Raw genomic sequence first — 26,201 nt, forward strand, 5'->3', positions numbered from 1 at the left:
AATCAATTGAATTTACCACAGGTGTACTTCAATCAAGTTGTAGAAACATCTCAAGGATGATCAATGGAAACAGGATGCACCTGAGCTCAATTTTGAGTCTCATAGGAAAGGGTCTGAATACTTATGTAAATAAGGTATTTCTGTTTTTTTTATCTAAAAACCTGTTTTCGCTTTGTCATTATGGGGTATTGTATGATTGATGATAAAAAGTTTTTAATCCATTTCACAATGATGAAAATAGCTGAGAAATTATAATTTCCTCATGAGACTAGAAAATTAAGAAATTGAATATAGAACCTCAGTCACAGAACAAAATATCAAGCGGTGTTCAAAATAAGGTGTGTCTACATTTGTGTTTATTTAGTGATGCTGTTTTATTACATATTATCTCTAACAGTGAAGGAAACAGAGCGAGAGAGAGAGACAGAGGGAAAGACAGAGGGAGAGAGACAGAAGGAGAGAGGGAGAGAGAGAGAGAGAGAGATATCACTACGAAGAAATAAACATGAACTTAAATAGATGTATAGGCTTGCTGGTTCTCCTAGTCTCCATCCATCACTAATGTAGAAAAGAGAGTGCCACAATGAAGAAGAAGAAGAGGAAGAGGAAGAAACAACACACTGAAAGAACTACAACACATTGGATTTTGAACATTGTAATACTATGTGTACTAAAACAACATCATGTTTTTAAACTAGACCAAAACATTTAAAAACTGTGTGTACTGAACTCTTCGCTTACATATTGGGTTGTTTCTTAAAGGGACAGTGTGTACGTCACAGGAGGATCAATTCAATTTGTATTCTTCACAGATAAAAGGCATGGGAGTAAACAGATGAGGGTAAGAATAACTTCATTTTGTGCTGACGTAACTAGTACAGTCTTCTAAAAGGAGAACACCAAAGAGGCTACCAGAGGGAATGTGTTCTCAAAATCCCCAATTGAGACTTTCTGTTTACTTTAAGCTCTTTAAAAAATATATTTGTATCTCAATATTACATACTTTCTGGGTAACAATACCTTACTGTGATTGTTTTTAATTAAAATTGTAAAAAATAAACAAAAATAGCTTCTTAGCAAATTCTCAAACTCTCAAACAAGAATTGTGCTAGGACTGTCTGAGAGTGGCCTGTGTTGGGAGGGGGGAAATGGAAACTAGTTGTTATTGGCAGAGAGGTTTGGAACTCTAATTAACTGACTGATGAAGCCAAAACTCCATCCCACCAAAACAGGTTGAAATTTCAGGTGGTCTGTTCAAACAGCTCTTACACTAAAAGGGAATTATCATAATTTTCACAATTTCACAGTAGTATTCCAACCTCATAGAGTGGAAATATAAAACACAATAAAAATCACATTTTTGACAGCATTGGGCCTTTAACATTGATTCTCTAATCAACCCCAATTAATCATTTTTGGCCTTTAGCGTTGACTTCTTCTGCGTACTCCCTAAATGAGTAAACACTGCCCCCTTTGGTAGAAAAGTAGAAATACAGGTAAATGAATGCAGGACATTGTAAAGCTGCCTCTACTGCTCTGCCATGCCCGGTATAAATTAATGACTGTTATGTTATGTAGCTGGTGATTGGAATGCTATGTGAAAACATCTAACTACAAACCTGTAAAGTCAGGGTGATCTAAAATGATGGATACATACACAGAAATAACGGAGGATGTCAATGAAATAATACATGTCATTTCAATACACTGCTTCTTTCCCTTCAGTCCTGATGAAGCCCCTTTTTTTCCCCAGTGTAACTACAACAACAAAGACAACTAAAACAGTCAAAAAGATGTGAAAATCATCCAGACGAATAGATAATGAAGTCATATCTTCAAAAGATGACAAAGACTTAAATAGGGCCCCGAAAAAAGTTTGGATGAAATAAAATATTTTCTACACTTTAATTTAAAAAATACTTTTCACATTGAGAGGGAAAATATAACTTTTTGTACTGTACAAGAGACGAAACCAAACTTGGTTGTAAAGTTTGATTTGAAGAGGGATCCTCGTATCAAGATGGTTGAAGAGTCCCAGAAAAATCACCCAAAATCCCTTGCTATCATCCCACTTCAGAATAAGAGTCCCTTCAAAGTTGACTTTGAAGATACCGATTTTCCAATTACGGCGATAAGAAAAGTCTTAGAAAAATATCAACAAAGTCCCTGCAATCTCTAAACAATTTAAAGACCAAATGCCCTTTAAAAATTCTTGTTAAAATCTCCAGACAAATCGGAGAAAGAGGAAAAGAATTCTAACACTTTATTTCAACATTTTTATTGTTTAGAAAAATCCTGTTTGGTTGTTCGGGATTTGGCAGTGGAGTGGAAGCGAGAGAGAGGGATTGTGGGTAGTCCTAGGGAATTCTGGGACTTTTTTTTGGAGAGGTCTGTTTGTTCTCTTTTCCTTCAGTTGAACTCCATTGGTTGGGAGGTTCAAAGTTCGGAGTTGATAAGTGAAGCATGTTCTCTCTGGTAGGTTGGACCGGTCCAGTCTGGTGTGGTGTGTGTGTCTGTTCCCAAGGCGGGGGGGGGGGGTCTGAGGTAAACGAGCAGGAATGGTGGTGTGACAAGCAGAGAAGGTCAGGGCGGGCTGGGGATGTGTGTGAGTTCACCTTCCTCAGGCGCCGTGGTAGTTTCGGCCCCCAGCTTCACAGACAGTGGACAGAGAGAGAGACAACTTCAGTAACACTACCTCAACATTCCCCTGATTCAACACTCAAGATAAAGAGCGCAAGAGCAGAAAACAGTCAGAAAGGTGAGAGTAGAACTACACCAATGTTGTCACAATGATGAACATGTTTCAGGCTTTAAAAAGCAGGCCCAGACAGGAAGGATGGAGCATGCAGGAGCCTGGTGGAGACAAGGAACAGGTGGGGTAGGGTGAGGTAGGGTGAGGTAGGGTGGGGTGAGGTAGGGTGAGGTAGGGTGGGGTAGGGTGAGGTAGGGTGGGGAGAGGTAGCGTGAGGTAGGGTGGGGTAGGGTGGGGTGAGGTAGGGTGAGGTGGGGTGAGATAGGGTGAGGTAGGGTGAGGTGGGATAAGGTGGGGTGAGATAGGGTGAGGTGAGGTAGGGTGGGGTGGGGTAGGGTGAGGTAGGGTGAGGTGGGGTGGGGGGAGATAGGGTGAGGTGAGGTAGGGTGGGGTGAGGTAGGGTAGGGTGAGGTAGGGTGGGGTAGGGTGGGGTGAGGTAGGGTGAGGTGAGGTGGGGTGAGGTAGGGTGAGGTAGGGTGGGTGGGGTGAGGTGGGGTGAGATAGGGTGAGGTGGGGTGAGGTAGGGTGGGGTGGGGTGAGGTATGGTAGGGTGAGGTGGGGTAGGGTGAGGTGGGGGGAGATAGGGTGGGGTGGGGTAGGGTGGGGTGAGGTGAGGTGAGGTGGGGTGAGGTAGGGTGGGGTGGGGTAGGGTGAGGTGGGGTGAGGTAGGGTGGGGTGAGGTGGGTGGGTGGGTGGAGCGGAGAGGGAGGAAGTAGGATTGTTTGGGGTGTTCTCAGGCTTCTCAGGCTATTAGGTTGATGATGTCCAAGGTAAACAGAGCAGAGCTCCATGAACACAGGGCTCCATGAACACAGGGCTCCATGAACACAGGGCACCATGAACACAGAGCTCCATGAACACAGGGCTCCATGAACACAGGGCTCCATGAACACAGAGCTCCATGAACACAGGGCTCCATGAACACAGAGCTCCATGAACACAGGGCTCCATGAACACAGGGCTCCATGAACACAGAGCTCCATGAACACAGAGCCCAGAGCTCCATGAACACAGAGCTCCATGAACACAGAGCCCAGAGCTCCATGAACACAGAGCTCCATGAACACAGGGCTCCATGAACACAGGGCCCAGAGCTCCATGAACCTACTGGGAGGGCACTCTCTCCCCCTCGTCTCCCCCGTCTGAGAGGAAAGGGGTGGGAGGCACTGTGTGTATACATACCACCCTGGCAGCTGGAACCCTATTCCCTACAGTCAACTATGTTTGACCTAGAACTTGGTCAAAGGTAGGGCACTATATAGGGAATAGGGTTCCATTTAGGATGCAACCCTGAGCCTGACGGCTTTAACTCAACACAAACATACAGGGCTATAATTATAGCCACATGGACACCACTGTTTAAAGACCTCATGCTGAGATGTCCTGTTTCATGTAAAGCCACATGGACACCACTGTTTAAAGACCTCATGCTGAGATGTCCTGTTTCATGTAAAGCCACGTGGACACCACTGTTTAAAGACCTCATGCTGAGATGTCCTGTTTCATGTAAAGCCACGTGGACACCACTGTTTAAAGACCTCATGCTGAGATGTCCTGTTTCATGTAAAGCCACGTGGACACCACTGTTTAAAGACCTCATGCTGAGATGTCCTGTTTCATGTAGGAATAGGCCTGACTGAGTAAACTGTTAGAACTAAATCAACGCAGTTTAACGGACGATAATAAAATTGCAAGGACAATAACTGATAATATAAGTATGCATGTCCCTTGTCAGTGGCATGCAGTGCTTTATTTGGAATAGCAACCATTGATGTCTGCATCCCAAATGGCACCCTATTCTCTATATAGGGCGCTAGTATTGACGAGAGCCCTATGTGGAATGCCATTCGGAACTCACCCTTAAATAACCTTGATCATGGCTCCCTCCCATCATATTGTTTAGTCTGCAGGAGACTAAACAATGAAGCAGAGAGGAGTCATGGTGTTCTCTCTCTCTCTCTCGGAGGGAGGGAGGGAGACAGGGAGGAGAGGAGAGAGGAGGGGAGGAGGGGGGAGAGGGAGGAGGGAAGATAAGAGAGGGGAGGGAAGAGAGGAGGGGAGGGAGGGAGGGAGGAGGGGGGAGAGGGAAGAGACGTGGGAAGAGAGAAGAAGGGAGGGATCTATGCTGAACCTAAAGTGGGTTTCAGTATGGATTAGGATTACAGACAGATTGATAGTACATGGTGTGTTCCAGTGTGAGTTAGGGGTACTACTGACCTGGTCATAGGAGAGGTGAGCTGAGCCTGGGGTTAATCTGGGATTAGGGGTACTACTGACCTGGTCATAGGAGAGGTGAGCTGAGCCTGGGGTTAATCTGGGATTAGGGGTACTACTGACCTGGTCATAGGAGAGGTGAGCTGAGCCTGGGGTTAATCTGGGATTAGGGGTACTACTGACCTGGTCATAGGAGAGGTGAGTTGAGCCTGGGGTTAATCTGGGATTAGGGGTACTACTGACCTGGTCATAGGAGAGGTGAGCTGAGCCTGGGGTTAATCTGGGATTAGGGGTACTACTGACCTGGTCATAGGAGAGGTGAGCTGAGCCTGGGGTTAATCTGGGATTAGGGGTACTACTGACCTGGTCATAGGAGAGGTGAGCTGAGCCTGGGGTTAATCTGGGGTGATTTCTGTTTCCTGGTGCACCACTACTTTGGTCACAGACATGTCCGGGTGCTGCTCCTTCGCCTCCTTGATGGCCTGGGCCAGAGCCTGAGAAGGGGGATATACACACACACACACACACACACACCACACACACACACACACACACACACACACACACACACACACACACACACACACACACACACACACACACACACACACACACACACACACACACAGGGGAAGGTTCAATATTGAGATTGATGGCACTAATAAAAAGGCTATACATACATTAAATACTTCATTATTAAACACAATCACCCCACAAGAAAATACAGTCGCTAAAACCCACAAGACTACAGAGTTGGAAACATTCATCACCCAAGAAAACACTAAAAGGGATACTACATTCGGACAAGACTGTGTTCCGTTCACATCACATCAACAAACAAGCTCTTTAATCTTTTTTAGATTTTATTACACAGAGAACTCAAATGTTAATGCATAGATTCTGTGTAATAGCTCTAAACCAGAGGAATGATGTATTGTTACTCCACTGAAGTGGTCTAACACAGAATACACACACTGCCAGCTTGCACAGAGCCAGGGGCTAGAATTAGAATTATGTCCCCCACCTTATCGTGATCAATCTCTGTGTCTCCAGTTATCACAATCCTCTTCTCAATTCGAGTCTCTGAGATCCCTCCTTTCACCGTCTGAAAGTGAGAGAGAAAGAGTTTTAACAAACGTAGAGGATCTGAAATATCAAGCGCCAGGGGAAGAAAGAGATCAGCTTTGACCTGACAACATTCTGCTAGAGAGATACTGTATATATATACAGAGAGAGAGCAGCTTTGACCTGACAACATTCTGCTAGAGAGATACTGTATATATATAGAGAGAGAGCAGCTTTGACCTGACAACATTCTGTTAGAGAGATACTGTATATATATACAGAGAGAGAGCAGCTTTGACCTGACAACATTCTGCTAGAGAGATACTGTATATATATATAGAGAGAGAGCAGCTTTGACCTGACACCATACTGTTAGAGAGATACTGTATATATAGAGAGAGAGCAGCTTTGACCTGACACCATACTGTTAGAGAGATACTGTATATATATATATATATAGAGAGAGAGAGAGAGAGAGAAGCTTTGACCTGACAACATTCTGCTAGAGAGATACTGTATATATATATAGAGAGAGAGCAGCTTTGACCTGACAACATTCTGCTAGAGAGATACTGTATATATATATAGAGAGAGAGCAGCTTTGACCTGACAACATTCTGCTAGAGAGATACTGTATATATATATAGAGAGAGAGCAGCTTTGACCTGACAACATTCTGCTAGAGAGATACTGTATATATATATAGAGAGAGAGCAGCTTTGACCTGACAACATTCTGCTAGAGAGATACTGTATATATATAGAGAGAGAGAGCAGCTTTGACCTGACAACATTCTGCTAGAGAGATACTGTATATATATATATATATATATAGAGAGAGAGAGAAGCTTTGACCTGACAACATTCTGCTAGAGAGATACTGTATATATATATAGAGAGAGAGAGCAGCTTTGACCTGACAACATTCTGTCAGAGATACTGTATATATAGAGAGAGCAGCTTTGACCTGACACCATACTGTTAGAGAGATACTGTATATATATATATATATATATATATATATATATATATATATATATATATATATATATATGAGAGAGAGAGAGAGAGAGAGAGAGCAGCTTTGATCTGACAACATTCGTCAGAGATACTGTATATAGAGAGCAGCTTTGACCTGACAACATTCGTCAGAGATACTGTATATAGAGAGAGCAGCTTTGACCTGACAACATTCGTCAGAGATACTGTATATATAGAGAGAGCAGCTTTGACCTGACAACATTCTGTCAGAGATACTGTATACAGTGAGGGAAAAAAGTATTTGATCCCCGCTGATTTTGTACGTTTGCCCACTGACAAAGAAATGATCCGTCTATAATGTTAATTGGTAGGTTTATTTGAACAGTGAGAGACAGAAAACAACAAAAAAATCCAGAAAGACGCATGTCAAAAATGTTATAAATTGATTTGCATTTTAATGAGGGAAATAAGTATTTGACCCCCTCTCAATCAGAAAGATTTCTGGCTCCCAGGTGTCTTTTATACAGGTAACGAGCTGAGATTAGGAGCACACTCTTAAAGGGAGTGCTCCTAATCTCAGTTTGTTACCTGTATAAAAGACACCTGTCCACAGAAGCAATCAATCAATCAGATTCCAAACTCTCCACCATGGCCAAGACCAAAGAGCTCTCCAAGGATGTCAGGGACAAGATTGTAGACCTACACAAGGCTGGAATGGGCTACAAGACCATCGCCAAGCAGCTTGGTGAGAAGGTGACAACAGTTGGTGCGATTATTCGCAAATGGAAGAAACACAAAAGAACTGTCAATCTCCCTCGGCCTGGGGCTCCATGCAAGATCTCACCTCGTGGAGTTGCAATGATCATGAGAACGGTGAGGAATCAGCCCAGAACACACAGGAGGATCTTGTCAATGATCTCAAGGCAGCTGGGACCATAGTCACCAAGAAAACAATTGGTAACACACTACACCGTGAAGGACTGAAATCCTGCAGCGCCTGCAAGGTCCCCCTGCTCAAGAAAGCACATATACATGCCCGTCTGAAGTTTGCCAATGAACATCTGAATGATTCAGAGGACAACTGGGTGAAAGTGTTGTGGTCAGATGAGACCAAAATGGAGCTCTTTGGCATCAACTCAACTCGCCGTGTTTGGAGGAGGAGGAATGCTGCCGATGACCCCAAGAACACCATCCCCACCGTCAAACATGGAAGTGGAAACATTATGCTTTGGGGGTGTTTTTCTGCTAAGGGGACAGAACAACTTCACCCCATCAAAGGGTTGATGGACGGGACCACGTACCGTCAAATGTTGGGTGAGAACCTCCTTCCCTCAGCCAGGGCATTGAAAATGGGTCGTGGATGGGTATTCCAGCATGACAATGACCCAAAACACACGGCCAAGGCAACAAAGGAGTGGCTCAAGAAGAAGCACATTAACCTGTTGGAGCTAGGGGGCAGTATTTTCACGGCTGGATAAAAAAACGTACCCGATTTAATCTGGTTACTAATCCTACCCAGTAACTAGAATATGCATATACTTATTATATATGGATAGAAAACACCCTAAAGTTTCTAAAACTGTTTGAATGGTGTCTGTGAGTATAACAGAACTCATTTGGTAGGCAAAACCCTGAGACATTTTCTGACAGGAAGTGGATACCTGATGTGTTGAATTACCTTTAAGCCTATGCCATTGAAACACACAGGGGTTGATTAATGTTTTGGCACTTCCTATTGCTTCCACTAGATGTCACCAGCCTTTACAAAGTGTTTTGAGTCTTTTACTGTGAGATCTGACCGAACAAGAGCCATGGAACGGTGATGGCCAATTAGACTCTGGCGCGCGAGTTCATGTTGGGTACCCTCGTTCCAATACATCATAAAAGAGAATGCATTCGTCCACCTTGAATATTATTCATGTTCTGGTTAAAAAAGGCACTAATGATTTATGCTATACAACGTTTGACATGTTTGAACGAACGTAAATATATTTTTTCCCCTCGTTCATGACGAGAAGTCCGGCTGGCTTAGATCATGTGCTAACGGAGCTTTTTGGATATAAATGATGAGCTTTTTTGAACAAAACTACATTCGTTATGGACCTGGGATTCCTGGAAGTGACATCTGATGAAGAGAATCAAAGGTAATGGATTATTTACATAGTATTTTCGATTTTAGATCTCTCCAACATGGCCGTTTGTCTGTATAGCAAAGCATATTTTTCTGGGCGCAGTGCTCAGATTATTGCAAAGTGTGATTTCCCAGTAAGGTTATTTTTAAATCTGGCAAGTTGATTGCGTTCAAGAGATGTAAATCTATAATTCTTTAAATGACAATATAATATTTTACCAATGTTTTCTAATTTTAATTATTTAATTTGTGGTGCTGACTTGACTGCCGGTTATTGGAGGGAAACGATTTCCTCAACATCAATGCCATAGTAAAACGCTGTTTTTGGATATAAATATGAACTTGATAGAACTAAAAATGCATGCATTGTCTAACATAATGTCCTAGGAGTGTCATCTGATGGAGATTGTAAAAGGTTAGTGCATCATTTTAGCTGGTTTTATGGTTTTGGTGACGCCTGTCTTTGAATTGACAAAACATTACACACAGCTATTGTCAATGTACTCTCCTAACATAATCTAACTTTATGCTTTCGCCGTAAAACCTTTTTGAAATCGGACAACGTGGTTAGATTAAGGAGATGTTTATCTTTCAAAGGGTGTAAGATAGTTGTATGTTTGAAAAATGTGAATTTTGACATTTATTTGGTTTCAAATTTGCCGCTCTTGAAATGCACCTGCTGTTGATAGGGTGCACCACGGGTGGCACGCTAGCGTCCCACATAGCCCCAAGAAGTTAAGGTCCTGGAGTGGCCTAGCCAGTCTCCAGACCTTAATCCCACAGAAAATCTGTGGAGGGAGCTGAAGGTTCGTGGCCTCCACGTGCCTGTATGAGGTCTAGCATTGTCTTGCATTAGGAGGAACCCAGGGCCAACCGCACCAGCATATGGTCTCACAAGGGGCCTGAGGATCTCATCTCGGTACCTAATGGCAGTCAGGCTACCTCTGGCGAGCACATGGAGGGCTGTGCGGTCCCCCAAAGAAATGCCACCCCACACCATGACTGACCCACCGCCAAACCGGTCATGCTGGAGGATGTTGCAGGCAGCAGAACGTTCTTCACGGCGTCTCCAGACTGTCACGTCTGTCATGTGCTCAGTGTGAACCTGCTTTCATCTGTGAAGAGCACAGGGCACCAGTGGTGAATTTGCCAATCTTGGTGTTCTCTGGCAAATGCCAAACGTCCTGCACGGTGTTGGACTGTAAGCACAGCCCCCACCTGTGGACGTCGGGCCATCATACCACCCTCATGGAGTCTGTTTCTGACCGTTTGAGCAGACACATGCACATTTGTGGCCTGCTGGAGGTCATTTTGCAGGGCTCTGGCAGTGCTCCTCCTGCTCCTCCTTGCACAAAGGCGGAGGTAGCGGTCCTGCTCCTGGGTTGTTGCCCTCCTACGGCCTCCTCCACGTCTCCTGATGTACTGGCCTGTCTCCTGGTAGCGCCTCCATGCTCTGGACACTACGCTGACAGACACAGCAAACCTTCTTGCCACAGCTCGCATTGATGTGCCATCCTGGATGAGCTGCACTACCTGAGCCACTTGTGTGGGTTGTAGACTCCGTGTCATGCTACCACTAGAGTGAAAGCACCGCCAGCATTCAAAAGTGACCAAAACATCAGCCAGGAAGCATAGGAACTGAGAAGTGGTCTGTGGTTACCACCTGCAGAACCACTCCTTTATTGGGGGTGTCTTGCTAATTGCCTATAATTTCCACCTGTTGTCTATTCCATTTGCACAACAGCATGTGAAATGTATTGTCAATCAGTGTTGCTTCCTAAGTGGACAGTTTGATTTCACAGAAGTGTGATTGACTTGGAGTTACATTGTGTTGTTTAAGTGTTCCCTTTATTTTTTTTGAGCAGTATATATATATATATATATATATAGAGAGAGAGAGAGAGCAGCTTTGACCTGACAACATTCTGTCAGAGATACTGAATAGAGAGGGAGAGAGAGCAGCTTTGAGGCAGAAGAGGGTATTATTAAATTTGTACTTATTCTTTGATCTGTGTATGTTTTTTCCCTGCTCAACCCTTATGGTGGGTCGCGACTCAAAAGACATCTCAATTGGTGGGTCACGAAGCAAAACATTTTAGGTATCCCCATGTGCTAAATGATTAAAATGTAACTGTAAAACATCTACAAAGGCCAAACTGATTCTAGGTCAGGAAGCCCAGGACGTACCTTGGTGATTTGAGTGGTGGTGGTTGTACTGACTGTCTCTGAGGTGATGGTCTGGGCACTCAGCAGCACTCCAGAGTCCCTTTCTGCCATGCTGTCTATGGGCTGAAGGAGACACTATGTTAACACAAGGGGGAGAAAAGGGGTTCATTTAGGACTACAGGCGTGGCCAAAAGTTTTGAGAATAAAACAATTATTAATTTCCACAAAGTTTGCTGCTTCAGTGTCTTTAGATATTTTTGTCAGATGTTACTATGGAATACTGAAGTATAATTACAAGCATTTCATAAGTGTCAAAGGCTTTTATTGACAATTACATGAAGTTGATGCAAAGAGTCAATATTTGCAGTGTTGACCCTTCTTTTTCAAGACCTCTGCAATCTGCCCTGGCATGCTGTCAATTAAATTCTGGGCCACATCCTGACTGATGGCAGCCCATTCTTGCATAATCAATGCTTGGAGTTTGTCAGAATTTGTGGGTTTTTGTTTGTCCACCCGCCTCTTGAGGATTGACCACAAGTTCTCAATGGGATTAAGGTCTGGGGAATTTCCTGGTCATGGACCCAAAATATTAATGTTTTGTTCACCGAGCCACTTAGTTATCACTTTTGTCTTATGGCAAGGTGCTCCATCATGCTGGAAAAGGCATTGTTCGTCACCAAACTGTTCCTGGATGGTTGGGAGAAGTTGCTCTCGGAGGATGTGTTGTTACCAGTCTTTATTCATGGCTGTGTTCTTAGGCAAAATTGTGAGTGAGCCCACTCCCTTGGCTGAGAAGCAACCCCATACATGAATGGTCTCAGGATGCTTTACTGTTGGCATGACACAGGACTGATGGTAGCGCTCACCTTGTCTTCTCCGGACAAGCTTTTTTCCGGATGCCCCAAACAATCGAACAGTCCTCAGCAGTCCAATCCCTGTATCTTTTGCAGAATATCAGTCTGTCCCTGATGTTTTTCCTGGAGAGAAGTGGCTTCTTTGCTGCCCTTCTTGACACCAGGCCATCTTCCAAAAGTCTTTGCCTCACTGTGCGTGCAGATGCACTCACACCTGCCTGCTGCCATTCCTGAGCAAGCTCTGTACTGGTGGTGCCCCGATCCCGCAGCTGAATCAACTTTAGGAGACAGTCCTGGCGCTTGCTGGACTTTCTTGGGCGCCCTGAAGCCTTCTTCACAACAATTGAACCGCTCTCCTTGAAGTTCTTGATGATCCAATAAATGGTTGATTGAGGTGCAATCTTACTGGCAGCAATATCCTTGCCCGTGAAGCCCTTTTTGTGCAAAGCAATGATGACGGCACGTTTCCTTGCAGGTAACCATGGTTGACAGAGGAAGAACAATGATTCCAAGCACCACCCTCCTTTTGAAGCTTCCAGTCTGTTATTCGAACTCAATCAGCATGACAGAGTGATCTCCAGCCTTGTCCTCGTCAACACTCACACCTGTGTTAACGAGAGAATCACTGACATGATGTCAGCTGGTCCTTTTGTGGCAGGGCTGAAATGCAGTGGAAATGTTTTTGGGGGATTCAGTTCATTTGCATGGCAAAGAGGGACTTTGCAATTAATTGCAATTCATCTGATCACTCTTCATAACATTCTGGAGTATATGCACATTGCCATCATACAAACTGAGGCAGCAGACTTTGTGAAAATTAATATTTGTGTCATTCTCAAAACTTTTGGCCACGACAGTACATTGTCTACCGGCTGTGAGAAAGACAACAGGATCAAGTTCATTAGACACCAAAAGGAAGAAAACACACTGAAACAGTGAGGGACTACCAGCAATTGTCCAATAAGAAATGCTTGTTTTCATGTTTTAAAACTTTTTTCCCAGTTGGGTATCCTGATGAATACAACCCAGTTTACTGTTAAAACAAACTCATTGGGTTGATAAAGGGTTTTATTTAATAAATGTTTATCCCTCTCACCTGCGCTGACTCGTAGGTAATGGTCTTGGTCTCAGTGTGCACGATGGGGACCTCCTTGTTAGAGACGTCTCCTCGCAGGGAGTTAGACACGTCTGAGATGGTGATTGTCTGTGTCTTCACCACGTTAGGCTGTGCGGAAAGAGGGAGAATACACACGGGGAATATTGAGTTTGTCGTATCCTCACTTCCCAACCACCCTCTCTAACTACATACTAGATCTATCAGAACCTTCTGTAGTATGACAAAATACTATATATACAGCATTCATACACGTTTCTCCACATACCATATTCTCTCCCAACCCATCTATCACAGACCTGTCAAGACCCACGATGACCTATGACCCATAGTCCCCTGTTCATACCACGTGACCATCCCTTGTTCATTCTCATTCTCTGTGACTATCCGGTGAGAGAAAGAGAGAAAGCGAGAGAGAAAGGGAGAGACAGAGAAAGAGAGCGAGGGTGGTGTAGAGACAGAGAGCAAGAGCGAGCCCACAAGATAAAAAAAAAAAGTCATTTGATTTAGTTCACTTATTCAAGTCAGATATAATTTTGAGCCCATGAAAGGAGCAGATATGTGATATGACAGCTATAGCAGAGTGCTTGCTGGACTGGACATCTGTTCAAAGCAGGGCAATCTTCACACTGTGTAGTCCTTTTCAAAGTCAACCTCTCCACGTGACCAACTAATAATTAAGGAAACCTAATTTCTAGGCCGAGTTCCTGTCCTGGAGTTAGAGACCAAGAGTCAACATCAGAGGGGTGGAGAGGAGTTCCTTAATTAGAGAGTCAACATCAGGGGGGTGGAGGGGAGTTCCTTAATTAGAGAGTCAACATCAGAGGGGTGGAGGGGAGTTCCTTAATTAGAGAGTCAACATCAGGGGGGTGGAGGGGAGTTCCCTAATTAGAGAGTCAACATCAGGGGGGTGGAGGGGAGTTCCCTAATTAGAGAGTCAACATCAGGGGGGTGGAGGGGAGTTCCTTAATTAGAGAGTCAACATCAGAGGGGTGGAGGGGAGTTCCCTAATTAGAGAGTCAACATCAGGGGGGTGGAGGGGAGTTCCTTAATTAGAGAGTCAACATCAGGGGGGTGGAGGGGAGTTCCCTAATTAGAGAGTCAACATCAGGGGGGTGGAGGGGAGTTCCCTAATTAGAGAGTCAACATCAGAGGGGTGGAGGGGAGTTCCTTAATTAGAGAGTCAACATCAGGGGGGTGGAGGGGAGTTCCCTAATTAGAGAGTCAACATCAGAGGGGTGGAGGGGAGTTCCCTAATTAGAGAGTTAACATCAGGGGGGTGGAGGGGAGTTCCTTAATTAGAGAGTCAACATCAGGGGGGTGGAGGGGAGTTCCTTAATTAGAGAGTCAACATCAGATGGGTGGAGGGGAGTTCCCTAATTAGAGAGTCAACATCAGAGGGGTGGAGGGGATATCCCTAATTAGAGAGTCAACATCAGGGGGGTGGAGGGGAGTTCCTTAATTAGCAGAAAAACAGACACAACCCCCCCCCAGAAAAAAAAGAATGATAATAAAATGTAAGTTAAAAAAACTATGGAAAGAGTGGATATCCCTAACTAGTGATCTGACAAGACACCCCCTCCAATCAAAAAAGTCCAACATAGAATCTAAAAACAGACTGACACCCATCAGACATTCATAATGAATACATCTGTCACTTCTTAGCATACAGGACACCACAGCATGAAACAGAACAGTAGTAATATAATATCAGTAGTAATATATATACAGTAGTAATATATATACGGTAGTAATATATATACAGTAGTAATATATATACGGTAGTAATATATACACAGTAGTAATATATATACAGTAGTAATATACATACAGTAGTAATATACATACAGTAGTAATACATATACTGTAGTAATATATACACAGTAGTAATATATATATACAGTAGTAATATATATACAGTAGTAATATATATCCTGTAGTAATATACTTAGGTTGGAGTCATTAAAACTCGCTTTTCAACCACTCCACAAATTTCTTGTTAACAGACTATAGTTTTGGCAAGTCGGTTAGGACATCTACTTTGTGCATGACACAAGTAATTTTTCCAACAATTGTTTACAGACAGATTATTTCACTTATAATTCACTGTATCACAATTCCAGTGGGTCAGAAGTTTACATACACTAAGTTGACTGTGCCTTTAAACAGCTTGGAAAATTCCAGAAAATGATGTCATGGCTTTATAAGCTTCTGATAGGCTAATTGACATCATTTGAGCCAATTGGATGTGTACCTGTGGATGTATTTCAACGCCTACCTTCAAACTCAGTGCCTCTTTGCTTGACATCATGGGAAAATCAAAAGAAATCACCATAGTGTCTCCTGACCCCGCCTGTCTCAGTCTCCAGTATTTATGCTGCAGTAGTTTATGTGTCGGGGGGCTAGGGTCAGTCTGTTATATCTGGAGTATTTCTCTTGTCTTATCCGGTGTCCTGTGTGAATTTAAGTATGCTCTCTCTAATTCTCTCTTTCTCTCGGAGGACCTGAGCCCTAGGACCATGCCTCAGGACTACCTGGCATGATGACTCCTTGTTATCCCCAGTCCACCTGGCCGTGCTGCTGCTCCAGTTTCAACTGTTCTGCTATAGAACCCTGACCCCTTCACTGTGATTACTATTATTTGACCATGCTGGTCATTTATGAACACTTGAACATCTTGGCCATGTTCTGTTACAATCTCCACCTGGCACAGCCAGAAGAGGACTGGCCACCCCTCATAGCCTGGTTCCTGTCTAGGTTTCTTCCTAGGTTTTGGCCTTTCTAGGGAGTTTTTCCTAGCCACCGTGCTTCTACACCTGTATTGCTTGCTGTTTGGGGTTTTAGGCTGGGTTTCTGTACAGCACTTTGATATCAGCTGATGTAAGAAGGGCTATATAAATACATTTGATTTGATGTATTGGAGTGGCCATCACAAAGTCCTAACCTCAATCCTATAGAAAATGTGTGGGCAGAACTGAAAAAGCCTGTGCGAGCAAGGAGGCCTACAAACCTTATTCAGTTACACCAGCTCTGTCAGGAGGAATGGGTCAAAATTCCCCGAACTTATTTTGGGAAGCTTGTGGAAGGCTACCCAAAACGTTTGACCCAAGTTAAAAAATGTAAAGGCAATGCTACCAAATAATAATTGAGTGTATGTAAACTTCTGACCCACTGGGAATGTGACGAAAGAAACAAAAGATTAAATAAATCATTCTCTCTACTTATTCTGACATTTCACATTCTTAAAATAAAGTGGTGATCCTACCTGACCTAAGACAATTTTTACTAGGATTAAATGTCCGGAATTGTGAAAAGCTGAGTTTAAATGTATTTGGTTAAGGTGTATGTAAACGTCTGACTTCTGACAACTGTACATATAAGATAGTAATATCTATACAGTAGTAATATATATATATATATATATATATATATATATATAGTATATATATATATATATATATATACAGTAGTAATATATATAAGGTAGTAATATATATATACAGTAGTAATAAATATACAGTTGGAAATATACATACAGTACTAATATACATACGGTAATAATATATATATAAGGTAGTAATATATACACAGTAGTAAATATATATATATATATATATATATACGGTAGTAATATATATACACGGTAGTAATTTATATACAGTAGTAATATATATACAGTAGTAATATATATACACAGTAGTAACATATATATATATATATATATATATATAATATATATATATGGTAGTAATATATATACAGTAGTAATATATATACAGTAGTAATATATATACGGTTTGTAAGCACCTCTAAATAACTTACAGATACAGTACAGATACCAAAGTTAGCATGCCTAATTAGATGTATTTATTTTACAGTCACCAAATGACTTTCAACTTTCATTACGGTTTAAATAAATCCTCATAGACTCTGACAAACATTACGATATTAATACAAATAAATAGTGAATTATATAAAAACACATACTAGATCAATATAGAGACATTCCTACGGCCAGTTTCACAGTGAACATAATAAAAAATATCCATCTTTCTGGTGACCTAAGTTTCTATAATAATTGATCATGTGTTATAATAGTCATAAACACATTTACCCACACAAACACTAATACAGGAACAGGAACTAATACAGGAACAGGAACTAATACAAGAACAGGAACTGATACAGGAACAGGAATTAATACAGAAAAGGAACAAATATAGAAAAATAAACTAATACAGGAACAGGAACTAATACAGGAACTAATACAGGAACAGGAACTAATACAGCAAGAGGAACTAATACAGGAACAGGAACTAATACAGCAAGAGGAACTAATACAGAAACAGGAACTAATACAGGAAGAGGAACTAATACAGGCAGAGTAACTAATACAGGAACAGGAACTAATACAGCAAGAGGAACTTATACAGGAACAACAACTAATACAGGAAGAGGAACTAATACAGGAAGAGGAACTAATACAGGAAGAGGAACTAATACAGGAACAGGAACTAATTCAGGAAGAGGAACTAATACAGGAAGAGGAACTAATACAGGAAGAGGAACTAATACAGTAAGAGCAACTAATACAGTAAGAGGAACTAATACAGGAACAGGAACTAATACAGGAACAGGAACTAATACAGGAAGAGGAACTAATACAGGAAGAGGAACTAATACAGTAAGAGCAACTAATACAGTAAGAGGAACTAATACAGGAAGAGGAACTAATACAGGAACAGGAACTAATACAGGAAGAGGAACTAATACAGGAACAGGAACTAATACAGGAACAGGAACTAATACAGGAAGAGGAACTAATACAGTAAGAGGAACTAATACAGGAAGAGGAACTAATACAGGAACAGGAACTAATACAGGAACAGGAACTAATACAGGAAGAGGAACTTCTACAGGAACAGGACATGTACTCACATGCACACCGTTATTGAATACACTTCCACCACCACTCCATTGGTAAACAATACTTTTCTATAGTATTTCTAACAGTGCAACTGTGCTGTAAGGACTAGCCAGGATCAAGAAAGACCTTGGAGAGTACACATCTCAAATAGCATTTCAATGGCTTTAGACTCCATCGATGAGTGGTGGTATTTCATTCAGCATAGGAAGACGTTCCAAAAGTCTCTAAACTAGTCAAGAGTTGACACATACGGTATCTTCAATCCAAACTCACTAGTTAGAGGAATAATCAGCAAGTGGGTTGATAAATATCGTTAGTACATATTATCGTAGTATAAATCAGTTTGAAAAATAAAGCACCATCTTTTCTGGACAGAAGACACTTTCTCAATTTATCTTTCTACCTCTCAATTTCTCTCTCTCTCTCTCTCTCTCTCTCTTTCTCTCTCTCTCTCTCCCTCGCCATCTTTCTCTCTCCATCTTTCTCTCTCTCTCTCTCTCTCTCTCTCTCTCTCTCCCTCCCTCCCTCCCTCCCTCCCTCCGGTAAGAGGGGCAGGCAGTGGGCAGTGATTGTTAGGACACGTAGGTTTGATTTAAAGCAGGAAGAGGAGGAAGTGGCAGGCCACCATCAACAGTAGTGAAATGCTTAGCAACCAGTGTTCCTTTTCGGTTACCAGAAGTGATGTCTGTCAGGTAAACAAGTACACCAAGTATACCATCTCTGCATCCCAAATGGCACCTTATTCCATATTTAGTGCCCTACTTTTCAAAAGTAGGGCACTATATAGAGAATAGGGTGCTATTTGGAATGCAAGCCTTGCCTTTATGAGTGCAACAACAGCAACATGGGTTTAAAGGTAATTTCAGTTACATGAGCACCCTATGGTGAGGATAGCAACAAGTCATGGGCTCTTCTCTTAAATACATCCTGAGTGTCCCGTCTATCCTGTCTGTCCTGTCTATCCCGTCCGCCCTGTCTGTCCTGTCTATCCTCTCTGTCCTGTCTATCCCGTCTATCCTGTCTGTCCTGTCTATCCTGTCTATCCTGTCTGTCCTGTCTATCCCCCCTATCCTGTCTGTCCTGTCTATCCCGTCTATCCTGTCTGTCCTGTCTATCCTGTCTGTCCTGTCTATCCCACCTATCCTGTCTGTCCTGTCTATCCTGTCTGTCCTGTCTATCCCCCCTATCCTGTCTGTCCTGTCTATCCCGTCTATCCTGTCTGTCCCGTCTGTCCCATCTATCCCGTCTATCCCGTCTATCCTGTCTGTCCCGTCTATCCCGTCTGTCCCCCCTATCCTGTCTGTCCTGTCTATCCCGTCTATCCTGTCTATCCTGTCTGTCCTGTCTATCCCACCTATCCTGTCTGTCCTGTCTATCCTGTCTGTCCCGTCTATCCCGTCTGTCCCGTCTATCCTGTCTATCCCGTCTGTCCTGTCTGTCCCGTCTATCCCGTCTGTCCCGTCTATCCCGTCTGTTCCGTCTATCCTGTCTGTCCCGTCTGTCCCCCCTATCCTGTCTATCCCGTCTATCCCGTCTGTCCCGTCTATCCTGTCTGTCCCGTCTATCCTGTCTATCCCGTCTGTCCCTTCTATTCCGTCTGTCCCGTCTATCCTGTCTGTCGCTTCTATCCCGTCTATCCCGTCTGTCCTTCCTGCTCATGCCTAGAAAAACATAAACGAGAGCCGATGCAGCTCAGTGGCAGACAAACAGTAGCTCTCTGCTGTAGCGTCTCAGAGCTGGAGTACTGATCTAGGGTCAGTTTTGATTTTTAAATCATAATGAATAAGAAAGAGGAGGGACCTGATCCAAGATCAGCAATACAGATCTCACAGGCTGTTGGAGAGACGGCTGGCTGGCCATAGATTTAAATAATCTTGTGCCATACAGCAGAGCTGTCCAGGAGACACCGCACTATACTGATTGATTGAAATACTAAGGGATGAATGCTAACTTCCACTTAAAGGAAAATTCCACCCCCAAAAAATGGGAGACTAAGGGAAAAATTTGACTTAAAGGAAAACTCCACCCAAAAACTATCTTTTGGTATTTGTTTCATTAGTCCATTGTTGATATAGTCCCAAAATGTTTTGCATGTCAGCAATCAAGTTTTCAAGATATATAACTTTCAAAACATAGAAATACAGCCGCTATGATGCATTTTGCATCGTATGACGTCAACTTAAGTGTAAGTTTAAGATTCTGTGGACAGAGGGAGAAAATAAACAGTAATCACACGGCTAAACACAAGCAGTGAAGTATGGCAAACAAAGTTTGTTATTAACACTGGATGTCTTTTGTTTTCTTTTCAACATGGAATATTGTAAGTTAAAGTTGTAGAAGATCCTTGAAGTCAGAATATAAGTCTCTGGTGACAAGGGCGCTAGGCCAAATACAGCTCTCAACACTTCCTGGAAAAAAGTGCTGGCAAGGCCAATTACGCCATTGTCCTCAATACAAAATAACCTGGTAATTCACTCAGTGTAATGTTCAATAGGGGTTTGTGTCCGTCTGTCTTTGTGTGTTGGAGTCAGATGAAGGAACAGAGAGGAACAGAGAATAGAAGACAGAGGGGAGGCAAAAGAGGGTAAAACTGGAGAATTCTGTCTCTGTCCTTAAACAAGGCTACTTGACTGGGTGGTTCAATTCAGTAAAGGGCTCTCTCTCTCTCCACCGGACCGGCCAGTCAGATAAACACCAGCCAACACAGAGTGAGAAACATGACCAGCATTCCAGACAGGAGGGAGAAGGAGACATGGGACGGTTGGAGCTGGAGCATGGCTGGGTACAGCTGGCAAGCTGAGGGCCCCGTGACCCTGTCTTCCTCCTCCTCCTTTTCCTTAGGCATGTCGATAGAGACCCTCAGAGTGTTCCCCGGGCCCCGAGCCTCCTCCTCATCAGAACTATAATCTTCTTCCTCCTGTAGATAGTGGTGTCTGAGGAGCGGTGGTCCCCCGGGGAGCGAGGAGGCCTGCTGTTGCTGTCTCAGTAATTTTACCTGGTATTCAAACAGAGGACGCTTCCCACGCTGTGTTCAGCAACGGGAGACCAAGAGAGAGAAAACAATGAACAGACATGTGGGGGAATGGCCAACAGACAGGCAGGGAGTAGGGGAAGATGGGAAGGGACAGAGGGACAAGGGGAGGGAGGTGGAGGAGGAGGAGGAGAAGGGACAGGGGGCAAGGGCACAAGGGGAGGGAGGTGGAGGGGGGGGGGGGGACAAGGGGACAAGGGGAGGGAGGTGGAGGAGGAGAAGGAAGGGATGGGACAAGGAGTGGGGTAGGGAGTGGGGTAGGAGGGGGAAGGAGGGAGGTGGAGGAGGAGGAGGAGAAGAAAGGGATGGGACAAGGAGTGGGTTAGGGAGTGGGGTAGGAGGGGGAAGGAGGGAGGTGGAGGAGGAGAAGAAAGGGATGGGACAAGGAGTGGGGTAGGGAGTGGGGTAGGAGGGGGAAGGAGGGAGGTGGAGGAGCAGGAGAGTGGTGGTATGTGATGTTGTAATGAAATGATCTACTATTGAAGTGAGGCCAGAAGGGGAGGTCAAGTTGTCTTCAGTTTATTTAATACAGTTCTCTCTGGAAGTACTGTCTGACCTTTGATAGTAGTGAGTGGTAGGTCCCATCACTGAGCTTCAGCCTGACTCAGGATCTCCGGCTCTAGGCAATGAGGGTTAGGGTCCAGGGTGGTCTGACCAGGCCGGACCAACCTCCAGGGCAGTGGTGGTAGCAGCAGTCCTGGGACTGGAGAGTTTTTATGGGGTTCTGCTTCTCCATGGCTGGGGTTAGATTGGGTGGCTGGGGTTAGATTGAATGGCTGGGGTTAGATTGGATGGCTGGGGTTAGATTGGGTGGCTGCGGTTAGATTGGGTGGCTGGAGTTAGATTGGGTGGCTGGGGTTAGATTGGATGGTTGAGGTTAGATTGGGTGGCTGGGGTTAGATTGGGTGGCTGGGGTTAGATTGGGTGGCTGGGGTTAGATTGGGTGGCTGGGGTTAGATTGAATGGCTGGGGTTAGATTGAATGGCTGGGGTTAGATTGGGTGGCTGGGGTTAGATTGGATGGTTGAGGTTAGATTGGGTGGCTGGGGTTAGATTGGATGGTTGAGGTTAGATTGGGTGGCTGGGCTGGGGTTAGATTGGGTGGCTGGGGTTAGATTGGGTGGCTGGGGTTAGATTGGGTGACTGGGGTTAGATTGGGTGGCTGGGGTTAGATTGTATGGCTGGGGTTAGATTGGGTGGCTGGGGTTAGATTGAATGGCTGGGGTTAGATTGGGTGGCTGGGGTTAGATTGGATGGTTGAGGTTAGATTGGGTGGCTGGGGTTAGATTGGATGGTTGAGGTTAGATTGGGTGGCTGGGCTGGGGTTAGATTGGGTGGCTGGGGTTAGATTGGGTGGCTGGGGTTAGATTGGGTGGCTGGGGTTAGATTGGATGGCTGGGGTTAGATTGGGTGGCTGGGGTTAGATTGGGTGGCTGGGGTTAGATTGGATGGCTGAGGTTAGGTTGGGTGACTGGGGTTTGATTGAATGGCTGGGGTTAGATTGGGTGGCTGGGGTTAGATTGGGTGGCTGGGGTTAGATTGGGTGGCTGGGGTTAGATTGGATGGCTGGGGTTAGATTGGGTGGCTGGGGTTAGATTGGGTGGCTGGGGTTAGATTGGATGGCTGAGGTTAGGTTGGGTGGCTGGGATTAGATTGGGTGGCTGGGGTTTGATTGAATGGCTGGGGTTAGATTGGGTGGCTGGGGTTAGATTGGATGGCTGGGGTTAGATTGGGTGGCTGGGGTTAGATTGGGTGGCTGGGGTTAGATTGGATGGCTGGGGTTAGATTGGGTGGCTGGGGTTAGATTGGATGGCTGGGGTTAGATTGGATGGCTGGGGTTAGATTGGATGGCTGGGGTTAGATTGGATGGCTGGGGTTAGATTGGATGGCTGGGGTTAGATTGGATGGCTGGGGTTAGATTGGATGGCTGGGTTTAGATTGAATGGCTGGGATTAGATTGGATGGCTGGGTTTAGATTGAATGGCTGGGGTTAGATTGGATAAAGGCATTCTCTGGCAGGTAAAATGCTAGCTAGTGCAAACTGTTTGTTTGGCAGTGCAACATCTTGGATCAGACACCGTTAGGGAGAACCACCATAGAAACTGGCTTGGTGCAGGTTGGCTAGACCACAGTGTGATCTACTCCTCACTGAATCTTATATAGTCAGTCAGTCAACGAGCCTGCCTTAAAGAGATGAGCTTATCAAATGCATTGAGGTCTATTGAGACTTGGGAGGCTCATATTTGGGATTTGTTGGTAATGTGTTCATGAAGGCAAGAATGCTTGTCAAATCACCAGACTAGTGTATTATTCTAGAATGGTGTATTTTTCCAGTGATCTTTTAGAAAAACCTGTTAACGATGATCATATCTATTCAGAGGCCTATCGCATAAACATGCCCAGACTCAATACAGATTGAAAGTTAAGAAAAGTTTTTTGGGGTAAAAGTTTAGCAATGTTCTGATGGGAGTGCTTATTATTCTGCAGGAGTATTCAGGTACATAGACAGGACATGAGAAGGGTCTGGGCTAGGCAGAATACCCAGGGAGCTGGAGGTAGCTTCAAGTCTGGGAGTAAAACTGTATTTTCAGCCCCATGGCAGTAGAGGCGTGAGAGGAAGGGAGCGGTGATGCTCGGTGACCCAAAGCCTGAACACCTCTCTGGGTCTCCGGATCCTCCTCAGGAGAAGGGGGTGGCGGTGGAGGAGGAGGTGGAGGAGGAGAAGAAAGGGATGGGACAAGGAGTGGGGTAGGGAGTGGGGTAGGAGGGGGAAGGAGGGAGGTGGAGGAGCAGGAGAGTGGTGGTATGTGATGTTGTAATGAAATGATCTACTATTGAAGTGAGGCCAGAAGGGGAGGTCAAGTTGTCTTCAGTTTATTTAATACAGTTCTCTCTGGAAGTACTGTCTGACCTTTGATAGTAGTGAGTGGTAGGTCCCATCACTGAGCTTCAGCCTGACTCAGGATCTCCGGCTCTAGGCAATGAGGGTTAGGGTCCAGGGTGGTCTGACCAGGCCGGACCAACCTCCAGGGCAGTGGTGGTAGCAGCAGTCCTGGGACTGGAGAGTTTTTATGGGGTTCTGCTTCTCCATGGCTGGGGTTAGATTGGGTGGCTGGGGTTAGATTGAATGGCTGGGGTTAGATTGGATGGCTGGGGTTAGATTGGGTGGCTGCGGTTAGATTGGGTGGCTGGAGTTAGATTGGGTGGCTGGGGTTAGATTGGATGGTTGAGGTTAGATTGGGTGGCTGGGCTGGGGTTAGATTGGGTGGCTGGGGTTAGATTGGGTGGCTGGGGTTAGATTGGATGGCTGGGGTTAGATTGGGTGGCTGGGGTTAGATTGGGTGGCTGGGGTTAGATTGGATGGCTGAGGTTAGGTTGGGTGACTGGGATTAGATTGGGTGGCTGGGGTTTGATTGAATGGCTGGGGTTAGATTGGGTGGGCTGGGGTTAGATTGGGTGGCTGGGGTTAGATTGGATGGCTGGGGTTAGATTGGGTGGCTGGGGTTAGATTGGGTGGCTGGGGTTTGATTGAATGGCTGGGGTTAGATTGGGTGGCTGGGGTTAGATTGGATGGCTGGGGTTAGATTGGGTGGCTGGGGTTAGATTGGGTGGCTGGGGTTAGATTGGGTGGCTGGGGTTAGATTGGGTGGCTGGGGTTAGATTGGATGGCTGGGGTTAGATTGGATGGCTGGGGTTAGATTGGATGGCTGGGGTTAGATTGGATGGCTGGGGTTAGATTGGATGGCTGGGTTTAGATTGAATGGCTGGGATTAGATTGGATGGCTGGGTTTAGATTGAATGGCTGGGGTTAGATTGGATAAAGGCATTCTCTGGCAGGTAAAATGCTAGCTAGTGCAAACTGTTTGTTTGGCAGTGCAACATCTTGGATCAGACACCGTTAGGGAGAACCACCATAGAAACTGGCTTGGTGCAGGTTGGCTAGACCACAGTGTGATCTACTCCTCACTGAATCTTATATAGTCAGTCAGTCAACGAGCCTGCCTTAAAGAGATGAGCTTATCAAATGCATTGAGGTCTATCGAGACTTGGGAGGCTCATATTTGGGATTTGTTGGTAATGTGTTCATGAAGGCAAGACTGCTTGTCAAATCACCAGACTAGTGTATTATTCTAGAATGGTGTATTTTTCCAGTGATCTTTTAGAAAAACCTGTTAACGATGATCATATCTATTCAGAGGCCTATCGCATAAACATGCCCAGACTCAATACAGATTGAAAGTTAAGAAAAGTTTTTTGGGGTAAAAGTTTAGCAATGTTCTGATGGGAGTGCTTATTATTCTGCAGGAGTATTCAGGTACATAGACAGGACATGAGAAGGGTCTGGGCTAGGCAGAATACCCAGGGAGCTGGAGGTAGCTTCAAGTCTGGGAGTAAAACTGTATTTTCAGCCCCATGGCAGTAGAGGCGTGAGAGGAAGGGAGCGGTGATGCTCGGTGACCCAAAGCCTGAACACCTCTCTGGGTCTCCGGATCCTCCTCAGGAGAAGGGGGTGGCGGTGGAGGAGGAGGTGGAGGATACGGAGGAGGAGGAGGGAGTGGATATGACTGTGAGGCAGGGCAGGAGAAGAGGGAAGATGAGGATGAGGAAGAGGAGGAAAAGGAGAAACATGAAGAAGAGGAGGAGGAAGAGGAACATGAAGAAGAGGAGGAGGAAGATGAGGAAGAGGAGGAGGAGAAAGAGGAGGGAGAGGAAGAAGCGGGGAGGAGGAGGAAGATGAAGAAGAGGAGGAGGAGGAAGTGAAAGAAGAAGAGGAAGAAGAAGAGGAGGAGGAGGAGGAAGAGGAGGAGGAAGAGGAGGGAGAGGAAGAAGAAGGAGGAGGGAGAGGAAGAAGAGTAGGAGGAGGAAGAGGAGGAGGAGGGAGAGGAAGAAGAGTAGGAGGAGGAAGAGGAGGAGGAGGGAGAGGAAGAAGAGTAGGAGGAGGAAGAGGAGGAGGAGGGAGAGGAAGAA

General features: G+C 44.7%; 1 protein-coding gene across 6 annotated transcripts in view; it reads right to left on the reverse strand.

Annotated features, from left to right (window-relative positions):
• Positions 1-334: 334 nt before the first annotated feature.
• The window catches only part of epb41a (erythrocyte membrane protein band 4.1a), a 113,000-nt gene continuing 87,133 nt past the window's right edge, over positions 335-26,201 (reverse strand). For 5 of the 6 annotated variants that reach the window (XM_082961344.1, XM_082961346.1, XM_082961348.1 and 2 more), the window contains 5 exons: positions 13,259-13,387; positions 11,330-11,443; positions 5,991-6,071; positions 5,330-5,460; positions 335-2,649 (listed from right to left, as the gene is read on the reverse strand). In XM_082961344.1, coding sequence (XP_082817470.1) covers positions 5,362-5,460; positions 5,991-6,071; positions 11,330-11,443; positions 13,259-13,387 — 423 coding nt within the window. In that variant the 3' untranslated portion in view covers positions 335-2,649; positions 5,330-5,361. The remainder of the gene's footprint in view (positions 2,650-5,329; positions 5,461-5,990; positions 6,072-11,329; positions 11,444-13,258; positions 13,388-26,201) is intronic. The other variant, XM_082961345.1, reaches the window with a different exon arrangement.

This window comes from Salmo salar, chromosome 14 (genome assembly GCF_965601325.2).
Source record: "Salmo salar chromosome 14, fSalSal1, whole genome shotgun sequence".
NCBI classification, from domain to species: Eukaryota; Metazoa; Chordata; class Actinopteri; order Salmoniformes; family Salmonidae; genus Salmo; species Salmo salar.